The 16,605-nt window shown below is 43.9% G+C and overlaps 1 protein-coding gene across 1 annotated transcript in view; it reads left to right on the forward strand.

The window, feature by feature from the left end:
• Positions 1-15,207, forward strand: part of tdh2 (L-threonine dehydrogenase 2) — a 45,651-nt gene extending 30,444 nt beyond the window's left edge. The window contains exons 2-9 of the mRNA XM_060932856.1: positions 6,782-6,944; positions 9,170-9,212; positions 12,101-12,171; positions 12,268-12,417; positions 12,681-12,853; positions 13,029-13,119; positions 13,235-13,504; positions 14,171-15,207. Coding sequence (XP_060788839.1) covers positions 6,782-6,944; positions 9,170-9,212; positions 12,101-12,171; positions 12,268-12,417; positions 12,681-12,853; positions 13,029-13,119; positions 13,235-13,504; positions 14,171-14,316 — 1,107 coding nt within the window. The 3' untranslated portion in view covers positions 14,317-15,207. The remainder of the gene's footprint in view (positions 1-6,781; positions 6,945-9,169; positions 9,213-12,100; positions 12,172-12,267; positions 12,418-12,680; positions 12,854-13,028; positions 13,120-13,234; positions 13,505-14,170) is intronic.
• Positions 15,208-16,605: the final 1,398 nt, after the last annotated feature.

The raw sequence follows: 16,605 nt of genomic DNA on the forward strand, positions 1-16,605 counted from the left end.
AAGGAGGGCTCAATCATGCCAAGATGCAACATCATGTCCAACTCCTCCCTCAGGACAGGAAGCAGACATTCTGGAACCCGGTAAGATGGCTGTCGCACCGGCTGCTCATCCCTCAGAAGAATCCGGTGTTCTACCAGCTCCGTCCATCCAGGTTTCTTCACGAAGAGTCCCTCTGGCAGGATGCTGCAGAGTTCCCGCTGATGGTCCTCTGACAGGTGGGTAAGGTCCAGCTTGCTCCCCTCCTCACGGCCAGGCAGGTACTGCTCGCTGTACTCTTCCTCCCCTTCAACCGCTCGGATGAATATGTCAGGCGCTTCTGGCTGTGGTTCCGGCCGCTCACTCCGCTCCTTCAACATATTGACATGGAAGACTTGGTGCCTCTTATGATGGTCTGGCATGTGGACCTCATAAGTCACCAGTCCCATCTTCTGCGTCACCGTATAGGGCCCCTGCCATTTTGCCAGCAGTTTGTTGTCAGAGCTGGGCAACAACAGCAGGACCTGGTCACCAGATTGGAAGCAGTGAGCCTGGGCTGATCAGTCATACCACATCTTCTGCCGGTCTTGCGCCCTCTGCAGGTTCTCTTGTGCCAAGGTGGATGCAGCTGCAAGCTTTTCCCTAATCTTCAGCACATAGGAGATGTTAGTCTGGCCTGAGGTCTCACCTTCCCAGGTCTCCTTTAGTACATCCAGTGGGCCCCAAACCTGATGTGCATATAGAAGCTCAAAGGGGGAAAACCCCGTAGAAGCCTGGGGAACCTCCCTGTATGCAAACAGAAGGTAGGATAGCCACTGGTCCCAGTCCTTCCCACTGTCCGCCACAAACTTCCGGAGCATGTTCAAGAGGGTCTGGTTGAACCGCTCAACAAGTCCATCAGTCTGTGGGTGGTAAGGAGTGGTTCTGATATGTTTGATGCCTAACAGATCATACACCTGCCTTAAGGTTTTACTCAAAGTTTGGTACCTGATCTGTTAGCACTTCTTGGGGTATGCCTACCCTAGAGAAGAGTTGTAGCATAGCTGTTGCTACCCGTTTGGCTGTAACATCTCTCAGGGGGAATGCTTCAGGATACCTAGTGGCATAATCAAAATAAACCTGTTCCCTGACTTGCTCTTCTCAAGGGGCCCAACAACATCTACTCCAATCCTCTTAAAAGGAATGTCGACAACTGGCAAGGGAACTAATGGAGCATGTATGAGGCCTCTGCCTCCAACTAGCTGGCACTGGGGACAAGATTTACAATATCTTCTCACTTCTGCAAAAAGCCCTGGCCAATAGAAACGCTTACTTATTCTTTGTAAGGTCTTCATGTAAGCCAAGTGTCCAGCCCAGGGTATAGTGTGACCCAGTTCCAGCACTTGCTCACGGTACTTCTGAGGAATCACCAGCTGCAAGCCTTCCTCACTCTGTCTGTAAAGGAGGTTGTTTTGTATTATATACCCTTCTCTCCCAAGGACAGGAACAAAGCCAGAACCATCCTCAGCTTTCCTAAATAATGGGCCCAAGGTGGGGTCTACATGCTGTTCCTCAGCAAGATCGCTTTTAAACATCAAGTCTTCAGCAGTCAAACTGGGGGGCTCCACTAACTCAGCCTGTATATCTGAATGCTTCACCACCTGGTCCACTGTTTGCCTGCGCCTCTCACACCTTTGTTCCCTGGTGCATGTGGGCTCCATTACCATGTCCTCCCCATAGAAAGGCAATTCTGACATGTCTGTTTGCTGCTGCTCCCTGGCCATAGCTCTAGTGACAACACCACACCATGCAGTCCTATTTACTAGCTCAGGTAGCACTGGGAGGTCCTGACCCAATAGTACTGGATAAGGGAGCTTGGTTGCTAGCCCTACCCTAACCAAGTATGTCTGGTCACTTACTTCAACATACACATCTGCTGTGCTGAGCTCACTTCGATCACCATGCACACAAAAGATGGCAAGCTTGTCATTATTATTTCAGAACTCCAGGGGGACTAGACCAGCTTGAACTAATGTCTGTGAACACCCCGTGTCTACCAAAGCTGTAACAGGTTTTCCATTAAGCTCTATGCTAACAATGGGGTCCCTACTCTGCTGGGTCTTAAAGGGTGAGGTGGGATGGGGGACATAACAGAGATAGCCGGGCTTAGGTTTTCTGATGGGGCAAGCAGGACTCTTGTGACCTTCCTTACCACAATTAAAACAGGAAATGCCTTTAAACAGAGCACTGGTTGGGGGTAGGGGTGGTGGGGTTCTTTTATAACTAAAAGCAGCATCAGAACCGACTCCTCGACCAGCACCATCAGACTTACCCCGTGGTTGACGATCAAGCACTCTGGCATAACAGCACCTCCTGGGGCCTCGGCGTGCTGACACAAAGTTCTCCACCAGCTGGGCAGCCTCTGCTGCCATGGCCGGGTTATGCTCCTTATCCCAGGTCTTCACCTCTGGGTAGAGCACGCGTAGATACTACTCCAGCACCATGGTCTCCATAAGGGCTGTCTTGCTGCTCTGGTCATACTTCACCCACTTACAGAAGAGATCTTTGAGTCTGATGTAAAGCTCCTGCGGGGTCTCATCTGGACTGGTCTCTAGGGCTCTGAACTGCAAGCGATACATCTCTGGGCTGATCTCATACTTTTTCAACACTGCTTCCTTCAGGCAATCATAGTCCAGGGTCTTATCTGGATCCATGGCAACAAAGGCACTGTGGGCTTTGCCAGTCAGCAGTGGAATCAGGTGAACAGCCCAGTCCTCTTTTGGCATTGAAAGACAGTGGCTAACCTTTCAAAGGTGGTCAAGTAATGCTCGATGTTATCAGAGTCTTCTAGCTTAGCCATCTTTGATTTATAGCCTCTCCCTCCTCTGGCGGCCTCTAGTGGTGGTTCAGGTGTCAGGACCCATTGCTCTGAAGGAACGGGTGTGTTTGCCCTTCCTCAAGCCATCTCTGCATTCAGCTGCAGTTGGTTCACCTGATATGAGAGGACCTGGAACTGGTGGACTTGCTTCGAAGACTCCTTCTCCAGCTGCTCATCTCTGGCCCATTGCACCTCCATGAAGGACTCGAACATCCTTGCCAGATGACCAAGAGCTGTATCCTCCATATCAGGTTGTGGAGCAGGTACCGTAGTCTCGGTGGCGCCACCTGTTGCTCCCCCTTCTTCGCCAAGCTTTTTCTTGTCTTTCCTCGAAGTCATTTTCTTGGCTTCTTTGTCTCCTCTCTGCCTATCTCCTGAGATCCCACTTTTGACACCAAATGTGGCAGGATAGCCACAGCAGCAGAGAAGACGGAAGAGATCAAATAGTTTTCAACAAAAAGGCTTTTATTTTTTTATTTTTCTCTTTTTTTTTTTACAAATGTGCAAATATTTACAATGACAAGCCTGCATGAAAAAATATACAAAAACAAAAACTGGGCAAAATGAAAATAAACAAGCATAAATAGCGAGGCTAAGTCCTCAGACCCTGAACTACTATCAAGAGCAACTTCAATTAACAAGACACATTCACTTCACCACCAACACTCACCTACTGAGGCTCTTGGGCCTAATATTGAGGTATTTCACCTGATGTCACAGGGTCACGTGACGCCCGGTGTCCACCATTTTGGACGGCAAGCTAGCTAATGTCAACAACAGTAGCTGGTATGTTACTGTAGCAATATTTACGTTCAGTCATTTGGATGACTGTTAAAACCTTTCAGTCTCAAGTTTTTCCTTTACTGGATTTACTAGTTTACTGAGCTAGCGCGCGCTGGCTCCCGGCTTGGCCGGCTAGCGCGCGATGGCTCCCGGCTTGGCCGGCGAGCGCGCGATGGCTCCCGGCTTGGCCGGCGAGCGCGCGATGGCTCCCGGCTTGGCCGGCGAGCGCGCGATGGCTCCCGGCTTGGCCGGCGAGCGCGCGATGGCTCCCGGCTTGGCCGGCGAGCGCGCGATGGCTCCCGGCTTGGCCGAGCGCGCTAGCTCAGTAAACTAGTAAATCCAGTAAAGGAAAAACTTGAGACTGAAAGGTTTTAACAGTCATCCAAATGACTGAACGTAAATATTGCTACAGTAACATACCAGCTACTATGTTGTTGACATTAGCTAGTGCTAACAGCTAGTTGCTAATACACTGCTACAACTACACCGACCCTAATAATACAGTTCTTGGTCATTGCCTGGTAACAGCAAATTTATAATGGGCAATGTCTCAACAGACTAAGAAGTTATTTCAATGACATTTAATAACATTTTGTTTATCCTGAGGACCGAAAGTAAATGAAAATGTGAACAAACCTTAGCTGTAATCAGATGGCGACCACCGGCTCCAGGGACGACCCGCTGATGTAGGCATGTTACCCAGCCTGACACAAAATATTTGTAGGCATCCAAACTCGTATACGCTTTCAGATCAATACCTGTGTATGGCGATGGGTTTTTAACGACATAGGTATACAGATCATGTGGGCCGAAGTCAGGTAAAGACGAGGGCTTCGTGTACTTCCGTACGTCAGTGAACAATCCTGGTGGAAGCAGGTAAATGTCGTTCTCTAAGCCTGCTAACCTCAATTTTTGCAAATACCTCTCCCTCTGCTCGCCCTGTAAATGCCCTACGTCGCTGGATAGTGAAGGTGTTTTCTGCATCTTGCTCCTTTTTCTTTTATGTTTTTCGTTTGTCGCCTTCCTCGCATTCAAACCGATTCGAGCCGTGCCGTCCAAAATGGCAGCATCACATGACTTGGTCACGTGAGTGAAATACCTCAATAGAGCATTGCTAACTGTAGCCCCACCCACTGGATAGCCCCACTGTCAAAAATAATCAATTAACTAAACAACAACAAAATTATTACAAATAATAAATCAAATAAGAAAACATATAACACAAAAATACATACAATAACTGACATGCACAAAAATACCTTATTGAACCCTCAAAATGGCTTTTAAGTCATTACCCCTAAACACCCCCATCACAATGGGCTGCCCCATAAAGAACCCAGGAAACCCCTCTATTTCCCCCCCAGTGGAACAGTCCATCTGTTTCCCCAAACGAGACACAGAAGTACGTTTTGAATACCTGGTGAGTGAATTGCTACTGGAGTTGTAATAACAAACGTTTTAACCAGTAAATGAAGTTTTTAACAGCCAGTGTGAATTATTTTACTTTTTAATACTAGACAAAGATTATACAGATGAAGAATGAAATTGACAATATGTTTCAAGCGAATATTTTGAATGAGTCAGATGCACAAACAATAGCCATCTAGAAGTGCCAGTAGGCCTTTCCCTGCACTCTAAACAATAAGTTTGGCCCTGCGTAATTAATCTATGACAAATGGTGATTAATGACAATATGAAAGAGATCTTAAACAGTACATATGGTGGTGGCAATGAGAATAGCGACAGGACAGGACAGCAGTGATTTAAAAATGCCGGCAAATGGCTGCCTGTGCATTATGTCAGCATCGCGGCTCAGCCCCTGACAGTCATTGTGATATCTGTTTATTTCTGTAATATCTCACAAAATATCAGGCCATTCTGTGGCTGGGAAGTTATTTAATTTGAGGGGATTAAAGCAAATAATGTGCATGAAATCGCTCGCTTGGTGCAGTCAAGCAGACAGAGGAAGTCCGTGTATGCATGCGCAGGTTTACCTTCTTCTTCTTTTGGGTTTTACAGCAGCTGGCATCCACAGTGTTGCATTACTGCCATCTACAGGTTTCCCTTTGAGCGTGCACTGACAGTTCCATCATTCTGTCGCTAAACGAACAGCTGATCACACCGAGGTGCTCGCTGAGCGCCCATATTTATTATCCCCCACCCAAGTGAAGTTTGGCGAGGGATATAGAAACGGGTTCCGTCTGTCTGGTCACGTTTTAATTTCCGGGCCATATCTTTAAAACTATTGAAGATATCTTCATGAAACTTTGTATACATATCAAGCAACATGTGAACTGGTGCCTTTTGCTATTTTGGATTTTTGAAAAAAAAAAAGTATTTTTTCACATTTTTACATAAAAAATAGATTTTGACTTAGTTTCTAAGAGCAATGCTCGTTTCCGGAGCATATATCCAAAACTATTGATGATACGGATTTGAAACTTGGTATACATGTTAATGAGGTGATGTAGATGTGCCTTTTTATACTAAGAAATTTGCGAAATTTTCATTTTTCATGTTTCCATGGAAACAATTTCAGACTTAGTCTCTCAGGTTAGTCTTGGGGGCAGGTTTTGTTTCCAGAGCAGAACTTGAAAACTGAGTGGTTTGGTCTTGAAAGTTGGTATATGTGTTGATTAAGTAATGCATATGTGGCTTTTGATACTGAGAAATGTTAATTTTTAGCTCACCTGGACCAAAGGTCCGGTGGGTTGATGCCATGGGCTGCTGAGGTCAGTGTAAAGAGGTCGGGTTGGTTTCCTGCAGCAGAACTTGAAAAATGTGACAAATAATATCTTGAAACTTGGTATATAGTTGGTATACAGGGCGGGGGATATAGATGACTCTGTCTTCTTGTTAGTTTGGTCTTGTTTCCTTTCCTTCGCAACATAATGTCTTCTCGCTTTCCGTGACTGTAGTCGGTCTTTCATGTTTCATTCTTGTCCTCCATTGTTCTCTCCTGTTTCAAGTTTGCATCCCACAATGGTTGGTTGCCTTGTAGCCAAAATCTTTTATGATGAATGAACTTTCTCTTACAGTCCAGCTGCACATTCTGTATATAAACACTGAGTTAATCACACTTCAGGGTCATTTAGCACGTGGCTATTAGTTAGCACTGATGTGTTTAGAATGCTTAGTTTGTAAACCATGTTTGCTGTTTTCCAGTCGAAAATGAAGACGTGTGTACGAGCTTCAGCATTTTTCCGCTCACTATATCAATTCAATCCTCATCATCGGACCATGAGTTGGTCATCGAGACAAGTCAGCTGCTGGAAAAGTCCAGAGTCTTCAGATCGTCCGTCAGAGTCTCCTCGAATCCTGATCACGGGTATGTCATTGAAAATAGACGTCTACGAACTACAAACATTAATAGTTATGTTCTTATGATCTGGTCAGCTCAAGTTAACTCCTTAACGTCCCAGAACATGTTCCTCACATCGTAAATAAATACAGTTACTACATTATTAGTCTCACTGTAATTATTATTAGTCTCACTGTAATTATCACTGGATAATAAGCTGAAAAATTATTATTCAAAGCAATGCTGGATTCTGGACTCTGGTCAGAAGGTGTTGATTGATTTTATATAACAGCAGCTCTGACTCTCCACATTTTACGGTTTTAAAAAAGTGTAATCGTTGATATGGTGACGTTTTCTGCAAAGAGAAATGTATTGTTTATGGAAGGAGTCTCCAGAGTCAGAGAGAAAGCTGTAACTAAGTTTTCCCAACAAATAATTGCTGTGGTAGAAGAGGAATAAAACACTTCAGGATGTGCGGTTATAGGAAAATAACCAACTTGAGAGTAGCAACAGTAACTCCACTTCATCACACCACCCTGTTGCTGATTATTTTCTGACAGCAGCATGACACGGTGTGTACTGTATACTCTTGGCACGTCAATCCTGGTGGCACCGAGTCCTGCTTTAACGTACACATGGAATATAATGTAGTGTTGTGCAAATACAATGCAGTTGAATGCACCATTGTTCACCTCTACATGCTGCGCTGTACAACAAGATGTGCCATTTTGTAGATACTCAGACCCAGTCATCTCACCTTCTCAGTTTGGCCCTTGTGAAAGTCACTCAGATCCTTACACTCGCCCATTTTTCCTGCTTCCAACACAACTTCAAGAACTGACTGTTCTCTTACTGCCTAATATATCCCACCCCTTTAGAGGTGCCACTGTAATGAGATAATCAGTGCTTTTCACTTCTTCACCTGTCAGTTGTTTTAATGTTATAGCTGATCAGTGTATTTACTCATTTCAAGCTAAAAAATTAAATGTATTGGCTGTGATAATTTGTCTTGATCTACCACTAGAATAAGACGACTTCAAGCATGGAATGAATAAGAATACTGTTAAATCTAATAGAGAAATATTACTTGAATTTGATCACATTACCCGATTAAGATGTCACAGTTTGGTTGTGATTTTGTAATAAATTAGTGAAGCCGTGATGTTTATAGGAAGCAACATGACTTTGAATTAATTTTTCTCTCGTTTTTCACCTATTTGCCATCGAAGAGATGATCCTGTTTCATCCTGGTGACAAAAGCCGGGTCTCACACACTGTTGTGCAGCTTGTAGCAGTGTATAATAGTGCATTCAGCTGCATTGTATTTACACAACACCACATTATGTTCTGTGTATATACTGTAGGTTAAAGCATGACTGTTCCACCAGGACTGACCTGTAAAGAATAAACCCTTGTGACATGCTGTTATAGGAAAATGATCAACAACGGGCTGGTCTCGCTTTGTTCTCTCTCTTGAAGTTAGTAAAACAAAAACAAATGTATATAAAACACAGATTGTCATGTTACTGAGAAACAGCAATAATTGTCGCTTTACCTCTGACACTGGAGACTCCTTCCATTAATGTTACATACAGAAAACTTTACTATACTGTATCAACAATTACAGTACACACACTATTAATTCATTTAGGTGGCACGGTGGTGTAGTGGTTAGTGCTGTCGCCTCACAGCAAGAAGGTCCGGGTTCGAGCCCCGTGGCCGGCGAGGGCCTTTCTGTGCGGAGTTTGCATGTTCTCCCCGTGTCCGCGTGGGTTTCCTCCGGGTGCTCCGGTTTCCCCCACAGTCCAAAGACATGCAGGTTAGGTTAACTGGTGACTCTAAATTGAGCGTAGGTGTGAATGTGAGTGTGAATGGTTGTCTGTGTCTATGTGTCAGCCCTGTGATGACCTGGCGACTTGTCCAGGGTGAACCCCGCCTTTCGCCCGTAGTCAGCTGGGATAGGCTCCAGCTTGCCTGCGACCCTGTAGAACAGGATAAAGTGGCTACAGATAATGAGATGAGATAATAAATGAATTTATCAGCTGTACAAGTTGCTGTGAATTATCTGTTACGATAGAAACGATAACGCATCAGAATGAGCGCATTAATCCGAAATAGACCTCTGATTTTCAGCCACATGACTGTCAGAGCTGCTGTTGGAGAAAATGAATCAACACCTTCTGACCAATCAGAATCCAGAATTCATACAGCGCTGAATCTCTCTCTCTCTCTCTCTCTCTGTGTTTTTGAAGGTGGTCTTGGGCAGCTCGGTGTTGGACTGGCACAAATGCTGAGGTGTGTATGTGTTGTTATAGCTAGCATTTAGCAGTAGATTAATCTACAGTACTCCTGTAGAGTAAACTCGTGTAGTTCCCAGTGAAGGCCCGTGTAAGTCCTAGATAGTATATAAAAAAATGACTGATGTTTGGATTGTTGGATGGATGGAATGGTGCATAGATGAATGGAGACATGGATGGATAATTGCATGGATTAATCAGGGGAGAGATTAATAAATGGCTGACTTATTAGATGGATGGATGAAAAAAAATACGCACCAAAGACTGTAAAAAAAAAAAAAGCAATTTGATGCAAATCAGATACCAGGTAAACTTTCACCAAGTTGAGAACTATATAGGCGTGGCCTAATATTCAAAGTAGCATGCTTGGTTGACAGCTTTGTCTGAGACCTCCTAAACACAATATCACAATAATCAGTATTGTTCAACCACCACATACAAACCCCATTTCCAAAAAAAGTTGGGATATTTTCCAAAACGGAAAAAAAAGAAAAAAAATCTGTAATTTGTTAATTCACGTGAACCTTTATTTAACTAACAAAAGTACAAAGAAAACATTTTCAATAGTTTTACTGACCAACTTAATTGTATTTTGTAAATATGAAACGAAGTTAGAATTTGATGCCTGAAACACACTCAAAAAAAAGTTGGGACAGAGACGTTATTACTGTTGTGTTCCATCCCCTTTCCTTTAATAACACTTTTTAATCATATGGGATCTGAGGATATAAATTGTTGCAGTTTTGCGATTGGAATTTTTGTCCATTTTTGCTCGATACAAGACTTCAGCTGCTCAACAGTCTGTGGTCTCTGTTGTCTGATTCTTCTCTTCATGATGCGCCATACATTCTCAATAGGAGACAGATCTGGACTGGCAGCAGGCCAGTCAAGCACACGCACTCTGTGTCTATGAAGCCATGCTGTTGTAGCCCGTGCAGAATGAGGCGTGGCATTGTCCTGCTCAAATAAGCATGGACTTCCTGGGAAGAGACGCCGCCTTGATGAATATGTCTCTCTAAAATCCCAATATATCAACGGCACCTTCACACACATGTAACTCCCCCATGCAGTGGGCACTGATCCTCCCCCATACTGTCATAGATGCTGCTTTTACACTTTTCTCTGATAACAAACTGGATGTTTGTGTTCACCTTTGACACTGAGAACTCGACATCCGGTTTTCCTGAAAACGAGCTGAAATGTGACTCATCTGACCACAGCACACGTTTCCACTGTCTTTCAGTCCATCTGAGATGAGTTCCAGCCCAGAGAAATCAGCGGTGTTTCTGTATAGAGTTGATGAATGGCTTCCTCCTTGTGTAATACAGTTTCAGGTTGTGTTTCTGGATGCAGCGGTGGACTGTGTTAAGTGATAATAGTTTTCTGAAGTCCTCCCGAGCCCATGTCACACGTGTATTTGTCACATTAGCATGTCGGTTTCTCAGGCAGTGCCGCCTGAGGGCTTGAAAGTCACGCCCATTCAACAGTGGTTTCTGACCTTGCCCTTTGAACTCCCTGAATCTTTTCACAATATTATGTTCTGTAGACTTTGAAAGACCTAAAATCTTGCACTGAGAAATGTTCTTTTTGAATTGACGAACAATTCTCCCATGAATTTTGGCACAAAGCAGTGAGCCACGCCCATCCTTACTTACACAGACTGAGCCTTTGGTGCTGCTCCTTCTAAACCCAATCATGCGACCAATTAACCTGCTGAATGTGGAATCTTCCAGAATGGTGTTAGTTGAATATCCGATAAACTTTTCAGTCTTATTTTGTTTCTGTCCCAACTTTTTCTGAGTGTTACAGGAATCAAATTCTAACTTTGTTTATATTTACAAAATACAGTTAAATTGGTCAGTAAAACTATTGAAAATCTTTTCTTTGCACTTTTGTCAGTTAAATAAAGGTTCACGTGCAATAAAAACAAAAATCACAGATTTTTGTTTTTATTGCATTTTGGAAAATATCCCAACTTTTCTGGAAATGGCGTTTGTTGAAACCACCCACTCATAATTACAGTTAGTTTTTGCTCGCTAGATTAGTTTTCGTTGGCTAGGTTAGCTTTCACTCTCTAGATTAGCATTCATTTAAAACCAGAAGGTAAACATGTAAACACTCAAACGAAAAATGCACTGAATCTATTGGCCCTTTTCCACTACCCTTTTTCAGCTCACTTCAGCTCGCTTCAGCTCACTTCAGCCCGACACGGCTCGCGTTTCGACTACCAAAAAACAGCACGACTCTGCTCGCTTCAGCCCTGCTTAGCCCCTAAAACTCGCACCGTTTTGGAGTGGGGCTGAAGCGAGCCAAGCCGTGCCGAGTGAGGTTGGGGGCGTGAGCAGACACTCCCCTGTGCACTGATTGGTGAGGAGGAGTGTCCTCACATGCCCACACACGCCCCGCGAGCACGCTGGGATCTGTAAACACCGCAAACCCGGAAGAAGGAGAATTACGAGAATTATGAAGCCTTATGTGCCTCGCCTCATCTATACGCTCTTGCCAGTATCTGTTGGCGTTGTCGGTGACAACAAGCCACAGCACCAAGACCAGCAACACTAACGACTCCATGTCCTCCATGTTTATTGTTTACTATCCGGGTCGTGAGACTACCGCTTAAAAGATCACTGATGTCACTGTTTGCGCTGCTTAACGACTTCACGTGACGTCCACCCACTTTCGCTAACTCCACCCAATGTGCCCACCCACTTCCAGCCAGCACGGTTCAGCGCGGTTGTAGTCGAAATGCAACTCCAACAGCCCCGCTCAGCTCGACTCAGCCCGACTCAGCACGGCACGGCTCAGCCCGACTCAGCCGCATTTGTAGTGGAAAAGCGGCATAAAGGTCTGATTTTTTTTTTTTTACATTTGTGAGTCTGATCTCAGGCAGCAGTATGGCCCAGAAAACGTGATCCTGTCTGATATCAAGAAGCCTCCAGCAGAAGTGTTTGACATGGGTATGTAAATTTATACTCTATATTTAGTGTGAAATATTTAATGCTGGTTGTAGTGTAAAATGTTCTGGTTTTGTTCACACTGTGTGAGTTGTTCAGGTCCCTTCGTGTATGCTGATGTACTGGATTACAAGAACCTGCGAGAGCTGGTGGTGAATAACTGCATCACCTGGCTGGTGCATTACAGCGCCATGCTCAGTGCTGTGGGAGAAACCAACTTCCAACTGTCCAGAGCCATCAACATCACAGGTTCTCTGTGCTCCTCTCCTCTCCTCTCCTTTCCTCTCCTCTCCACACCTCATCTCTCTTCTCTTTTCCATTCCTCCTCTCCTCTCTGCTCTTCTCTCGCCTCTCCTTTCTTCTCTTCTCCTCTCTTCCCCTCTGTCCTCTCCTATTTTCTCGATTCTTCTTTTCCTCTCCTCCTCTCGTCTCTTCTCTATTCTCTTCTCCGCTGCACTCCTCACCTCTCCTCTTTGCTCCTCTCCTCTCATCTCTTCTCTTCATCTTCTCAGGGTTGCATAACGTCTTAGACTTGGCTCTGGAGAACTCCATGCGTCTTTTCGTACCCAGCACCATTGGAGCATTTGGCCCCTCCTCTCCCAGAGACCCCGCCCCTGATCTCTGCATCCAGAGGCCTCGCACCATTTACGGCGTCTCCAAAGTCCACGCCGAGCTCATGGGCGAGGTCAGCTTTTCACATTACCCTTTAATTTTTTGGCATCTCTTCATCCTGTGTGGTTTCCAGTGAAAACATGACTGTTATCTCACACATCTTTCCGTACACTTCACGTGTGATGAGTGTGATATGTGATGAGTGTGATGTGGAAATGCTGTGGTAATAGTGAGCTGTTCACTTTCAGTATCTCCACCATAAATACGGCTTGGATTTCCGCTGTCTGCGTTATCCTGGAATTATCTCAGCCTACACTCACCCCGGTGGAGGCACCACAGGTAAAATTCATCCATACGTACAAAATTAAAAACAATTCTGGATGAGACTTTGGACTCCAAGAAATCTATAATACAAGGTGTTTCAGTAACTCGCTCACTCTCGCGGTCTTTTCAGACTATGCGGTCCAGATTTTCCATGATGCTCTACACACTGGGCACCATGAGTGCTACCTGCACCCACAGACACGCCTACCCATGATGCACATCTTTGATTGCCACCGGGCCACTGTCAAGTTCATGCAGGCTCCTGAAAGTCAACTCTATCTGCGTACCTACAACATCGCCGCCATTAGCTTCACACCCGAGGAAGTGGTGGAGGAAATCCGTAAACACCTTCCTCACCTGAAGGTCACCTATAAACCAGACCCGATCCGCCAGAACATCGGTACCAACCGAACCACAAGCAATGGGACATTGAATAAATGTGAAATGTTAGGATGGAAGGATGGATGAGTTGTTGTATTCTTGAATAGCTGAATGGATGAGTAGCTGGATGGACAGATGCATGGATGGTTAGTGAGACGAATTGGTGAATGCATCAAAGCATGGATGAGTACATGGATACATACAGTATATGGATGGATGAATGGAGAGATAGATAGAATAAAGAAAGGACTGACGTTTAGATTGTTGGATGGATGGAATAAAGAAAGGACTGGATGGATGGATGGATGGATGGATGGATGGAATAAAGAAAGGACTGATGTTTGAATTGATGGATGGACGGATGGAATAGTGCATAGATGAATGGTGACATGGATGGATAATTGGATGGATTAATCAGGAGAGAGATTAATAAATGGCTGACTTATTAGATGGATGGATGGATGAGTAGCTTGAAGAATGGAGAGATGGAATAAAGGACTGGTGTTTGGATTATTAGATTCTTAAATAAATGAAGGAGTGAATTAGTGAACAAATGGATAATGGATGCCTGAACTGATGGCTGGATGAGTGGATGGAAGGATGGATGCATAGATGAATAATTACTTTTGGTAACTGTTGGTATTGTGTGAATGCTAATCGATTGTGTGTGTGTGTGTATGTTTAGCAGACAGCTGGCCGATGCGGTTTGACGACTCTAATGCTCGGAGAGATTGGGGCTGGGAGCCGGCATTTGGTCTTCCCGAGCTCGTCGCAGACATGCTGAGTCACTTCCAGAACAGGAAAGCGAGCACAGACCTCGGAGTTAGTTAGCAGCCTCATCACACCATGCCGATGTTGATAACTTTCCTACAGTAGCACAACATGGACTGTTTTATTTCTTAGAAAATGTAGATCTCTGCTCAGGGTCACCATTGTGTACATTACATTTGGAGGTTGTACCTTCAGAAGTCAAGGAGGAAACATCTGCCTTCTTTCTTGGATCATGAAAGAAGGGATTGGTTCTGTGTCATGTATTAACTGCTGAATTTTATTCATGAAGTTTATACACTCTATGGCTTTTTAAACATGTTAGAAGTATCTAAACCCAAATCAAATCATACTTTTATGGAAAGATGAAGAAGAAAGCATTAAAGGTGAGAGAAGAGAGACCGGAGTCATCTGGACCATATATTCCTTGTATGATGGAACTTGAAACTGTACGAGACAACATTAAAATCTGAACGTAAATCTAGGATGCAACGTGAAGAAGGAAAAGGCAGGATAGAGGAGAGATGAAGAGGTGAAGTATGTTTTGCGTCAGTACTGGGAACATCCACAGCTGCCTGGGTTAAACATGAAAGGTGCAGAATATTGGAATAATGAACGTGAGAAATGACACGTGTATGAGGCTTGAGGAGAGATGAAGATGTGACGTGAGTGAACTGCTTCACAAAGACATGTAAGACAAAGGGTTTTGGAAAGCATCGTGGGTTCAGAATTAAAACAGCAGAGAATGACCAGTTTGGAGAATTTTCATGGAGTAATAAAAAAGGAGAGAAAAGGAAAGGTCTGTCTTTATCCACTGCATATGATTTTGACGTAGTTTTGAGTTGACACTTTGAAGGAGCAATAATATAAATGAAAGATGAAATAAAAAAGAAATACACAAATTAACATCTCTCTTTATGGACTGGGTGTGATTTTGGAGGCCATAGTGAGCCATGGAGGTGAGCTTTTAATATTCAGTCATTATCTGAAGTTGAATATCAATGACTATATTATCCCTAATTGTGATGTAAGTTTATTTTACAGAAATAAAAATGAATAAATCATTTCGTTTGCTCAGTATGGTGAAATATAGTGAATTTGTGAATTATTTTTAAATAATTAATAAAACCCTTTGTCTTTTTTTAAACCCTGTTGAACCCAGTTCCATCCTGAACTCAGTCTGTGCAGAGTTTTGGTTTTATCCATGTCTGTCTAGGTTTCCTCCATGTTCTTCAGTTTCTTCCCATCTCCCAAAAACATGTACTGTATGGAGTTGGATTGACTTCAGTAAAATGTGCCTAGGTGTGAAGGAGTGTCTTACGATTGAGATGCAAACGTGTTCCTGCCTCAGGCTCAGTCTTTCCTGGGACAGTCTCCAAATCCACTGTGACTCCGACCAGGATAAAGCCCAGCACACACCTTCCCAATTTCATCGGGGCTTCGTGTGTCGTGCGATTGGTTACGAGTATACAGGCCCGATTTGATTGGTTCAAAATTCCTCGCACACATTTGCGAGACATCGTACACGTTCAGCCCGAATAGGTGGTCACGTGTTCAAGATATCACATGATAGTACAATATATATATATATATATGTGATGACCTGGCGACTTGTCCAGGGTGTACCCCGCCTTTCGCCCGTAGTCAGCTGGGATAGGCTCCAGCTTGCCTGCGACCCTGTAGAAGGATAAAGCGGCTAGATATATATATATATATATATATATATATATATATATATATAAAATACATACATACATAGAGAAGTATTAAATTTTGAATATTAGAATCAAAAAGGGATAATAATCCCAACTAGACAAATCAATAATAAGAATTTATTCTAATTTGTTCAGTCGTTCTTAAAATTCAACTTGTTCCGGGATTCTGGACAAGCGATTTCTGTACCACTGACAATGCTATAATACTTTACCAGGCATTTTCAAAGCTGACACGATTACAGCCATAGCCTCGTTCCTCTTTTCCCGGTTGCTGTAATCAGGTGAACTAATGTTATAAAGACAGGTGGACGCTTCCCAAAGTGACACAAGTTGTGCTTCCCGGTCTGCAGTCCGCATGTGATCAATCCTGGCACTCCGATTGGCTGTTTAAAATTACCGTAACCGACGAGATTGTAGTAACAACACACACACTACCGACTGTGTTGCGTACAAGGAGATTGTGTCCGAAAATATCAAGTCCAGTTTGATCTGAACCAAGCAACTGAGAACCGATGAAATCGGCTACAAGGTGCCCCCACACACATTTACGATTCGCAAACAATTTAATCAGCCCGACAAAATCGTAAGTGAATCGGGAAGGTGTGCGGTGGGCTTAAAGCTCTTACTGAAGATGTGT

The sequence above is a fragment of the Neoarius graeffei genome, chromosome 11, assembly GCF_027579695.1.
Source record: "Neoarius graeffei isolate fNeoGra1 chromosome 11, fNeoGra1.pri, whole genome shotgun sequence".
Taxonomy (NCBI): Eukaryota; Metazoa; Chordata; class Actinopteri; order Siluriformes; family Ariidae; genus Neoarius; species Neoarius graeffei.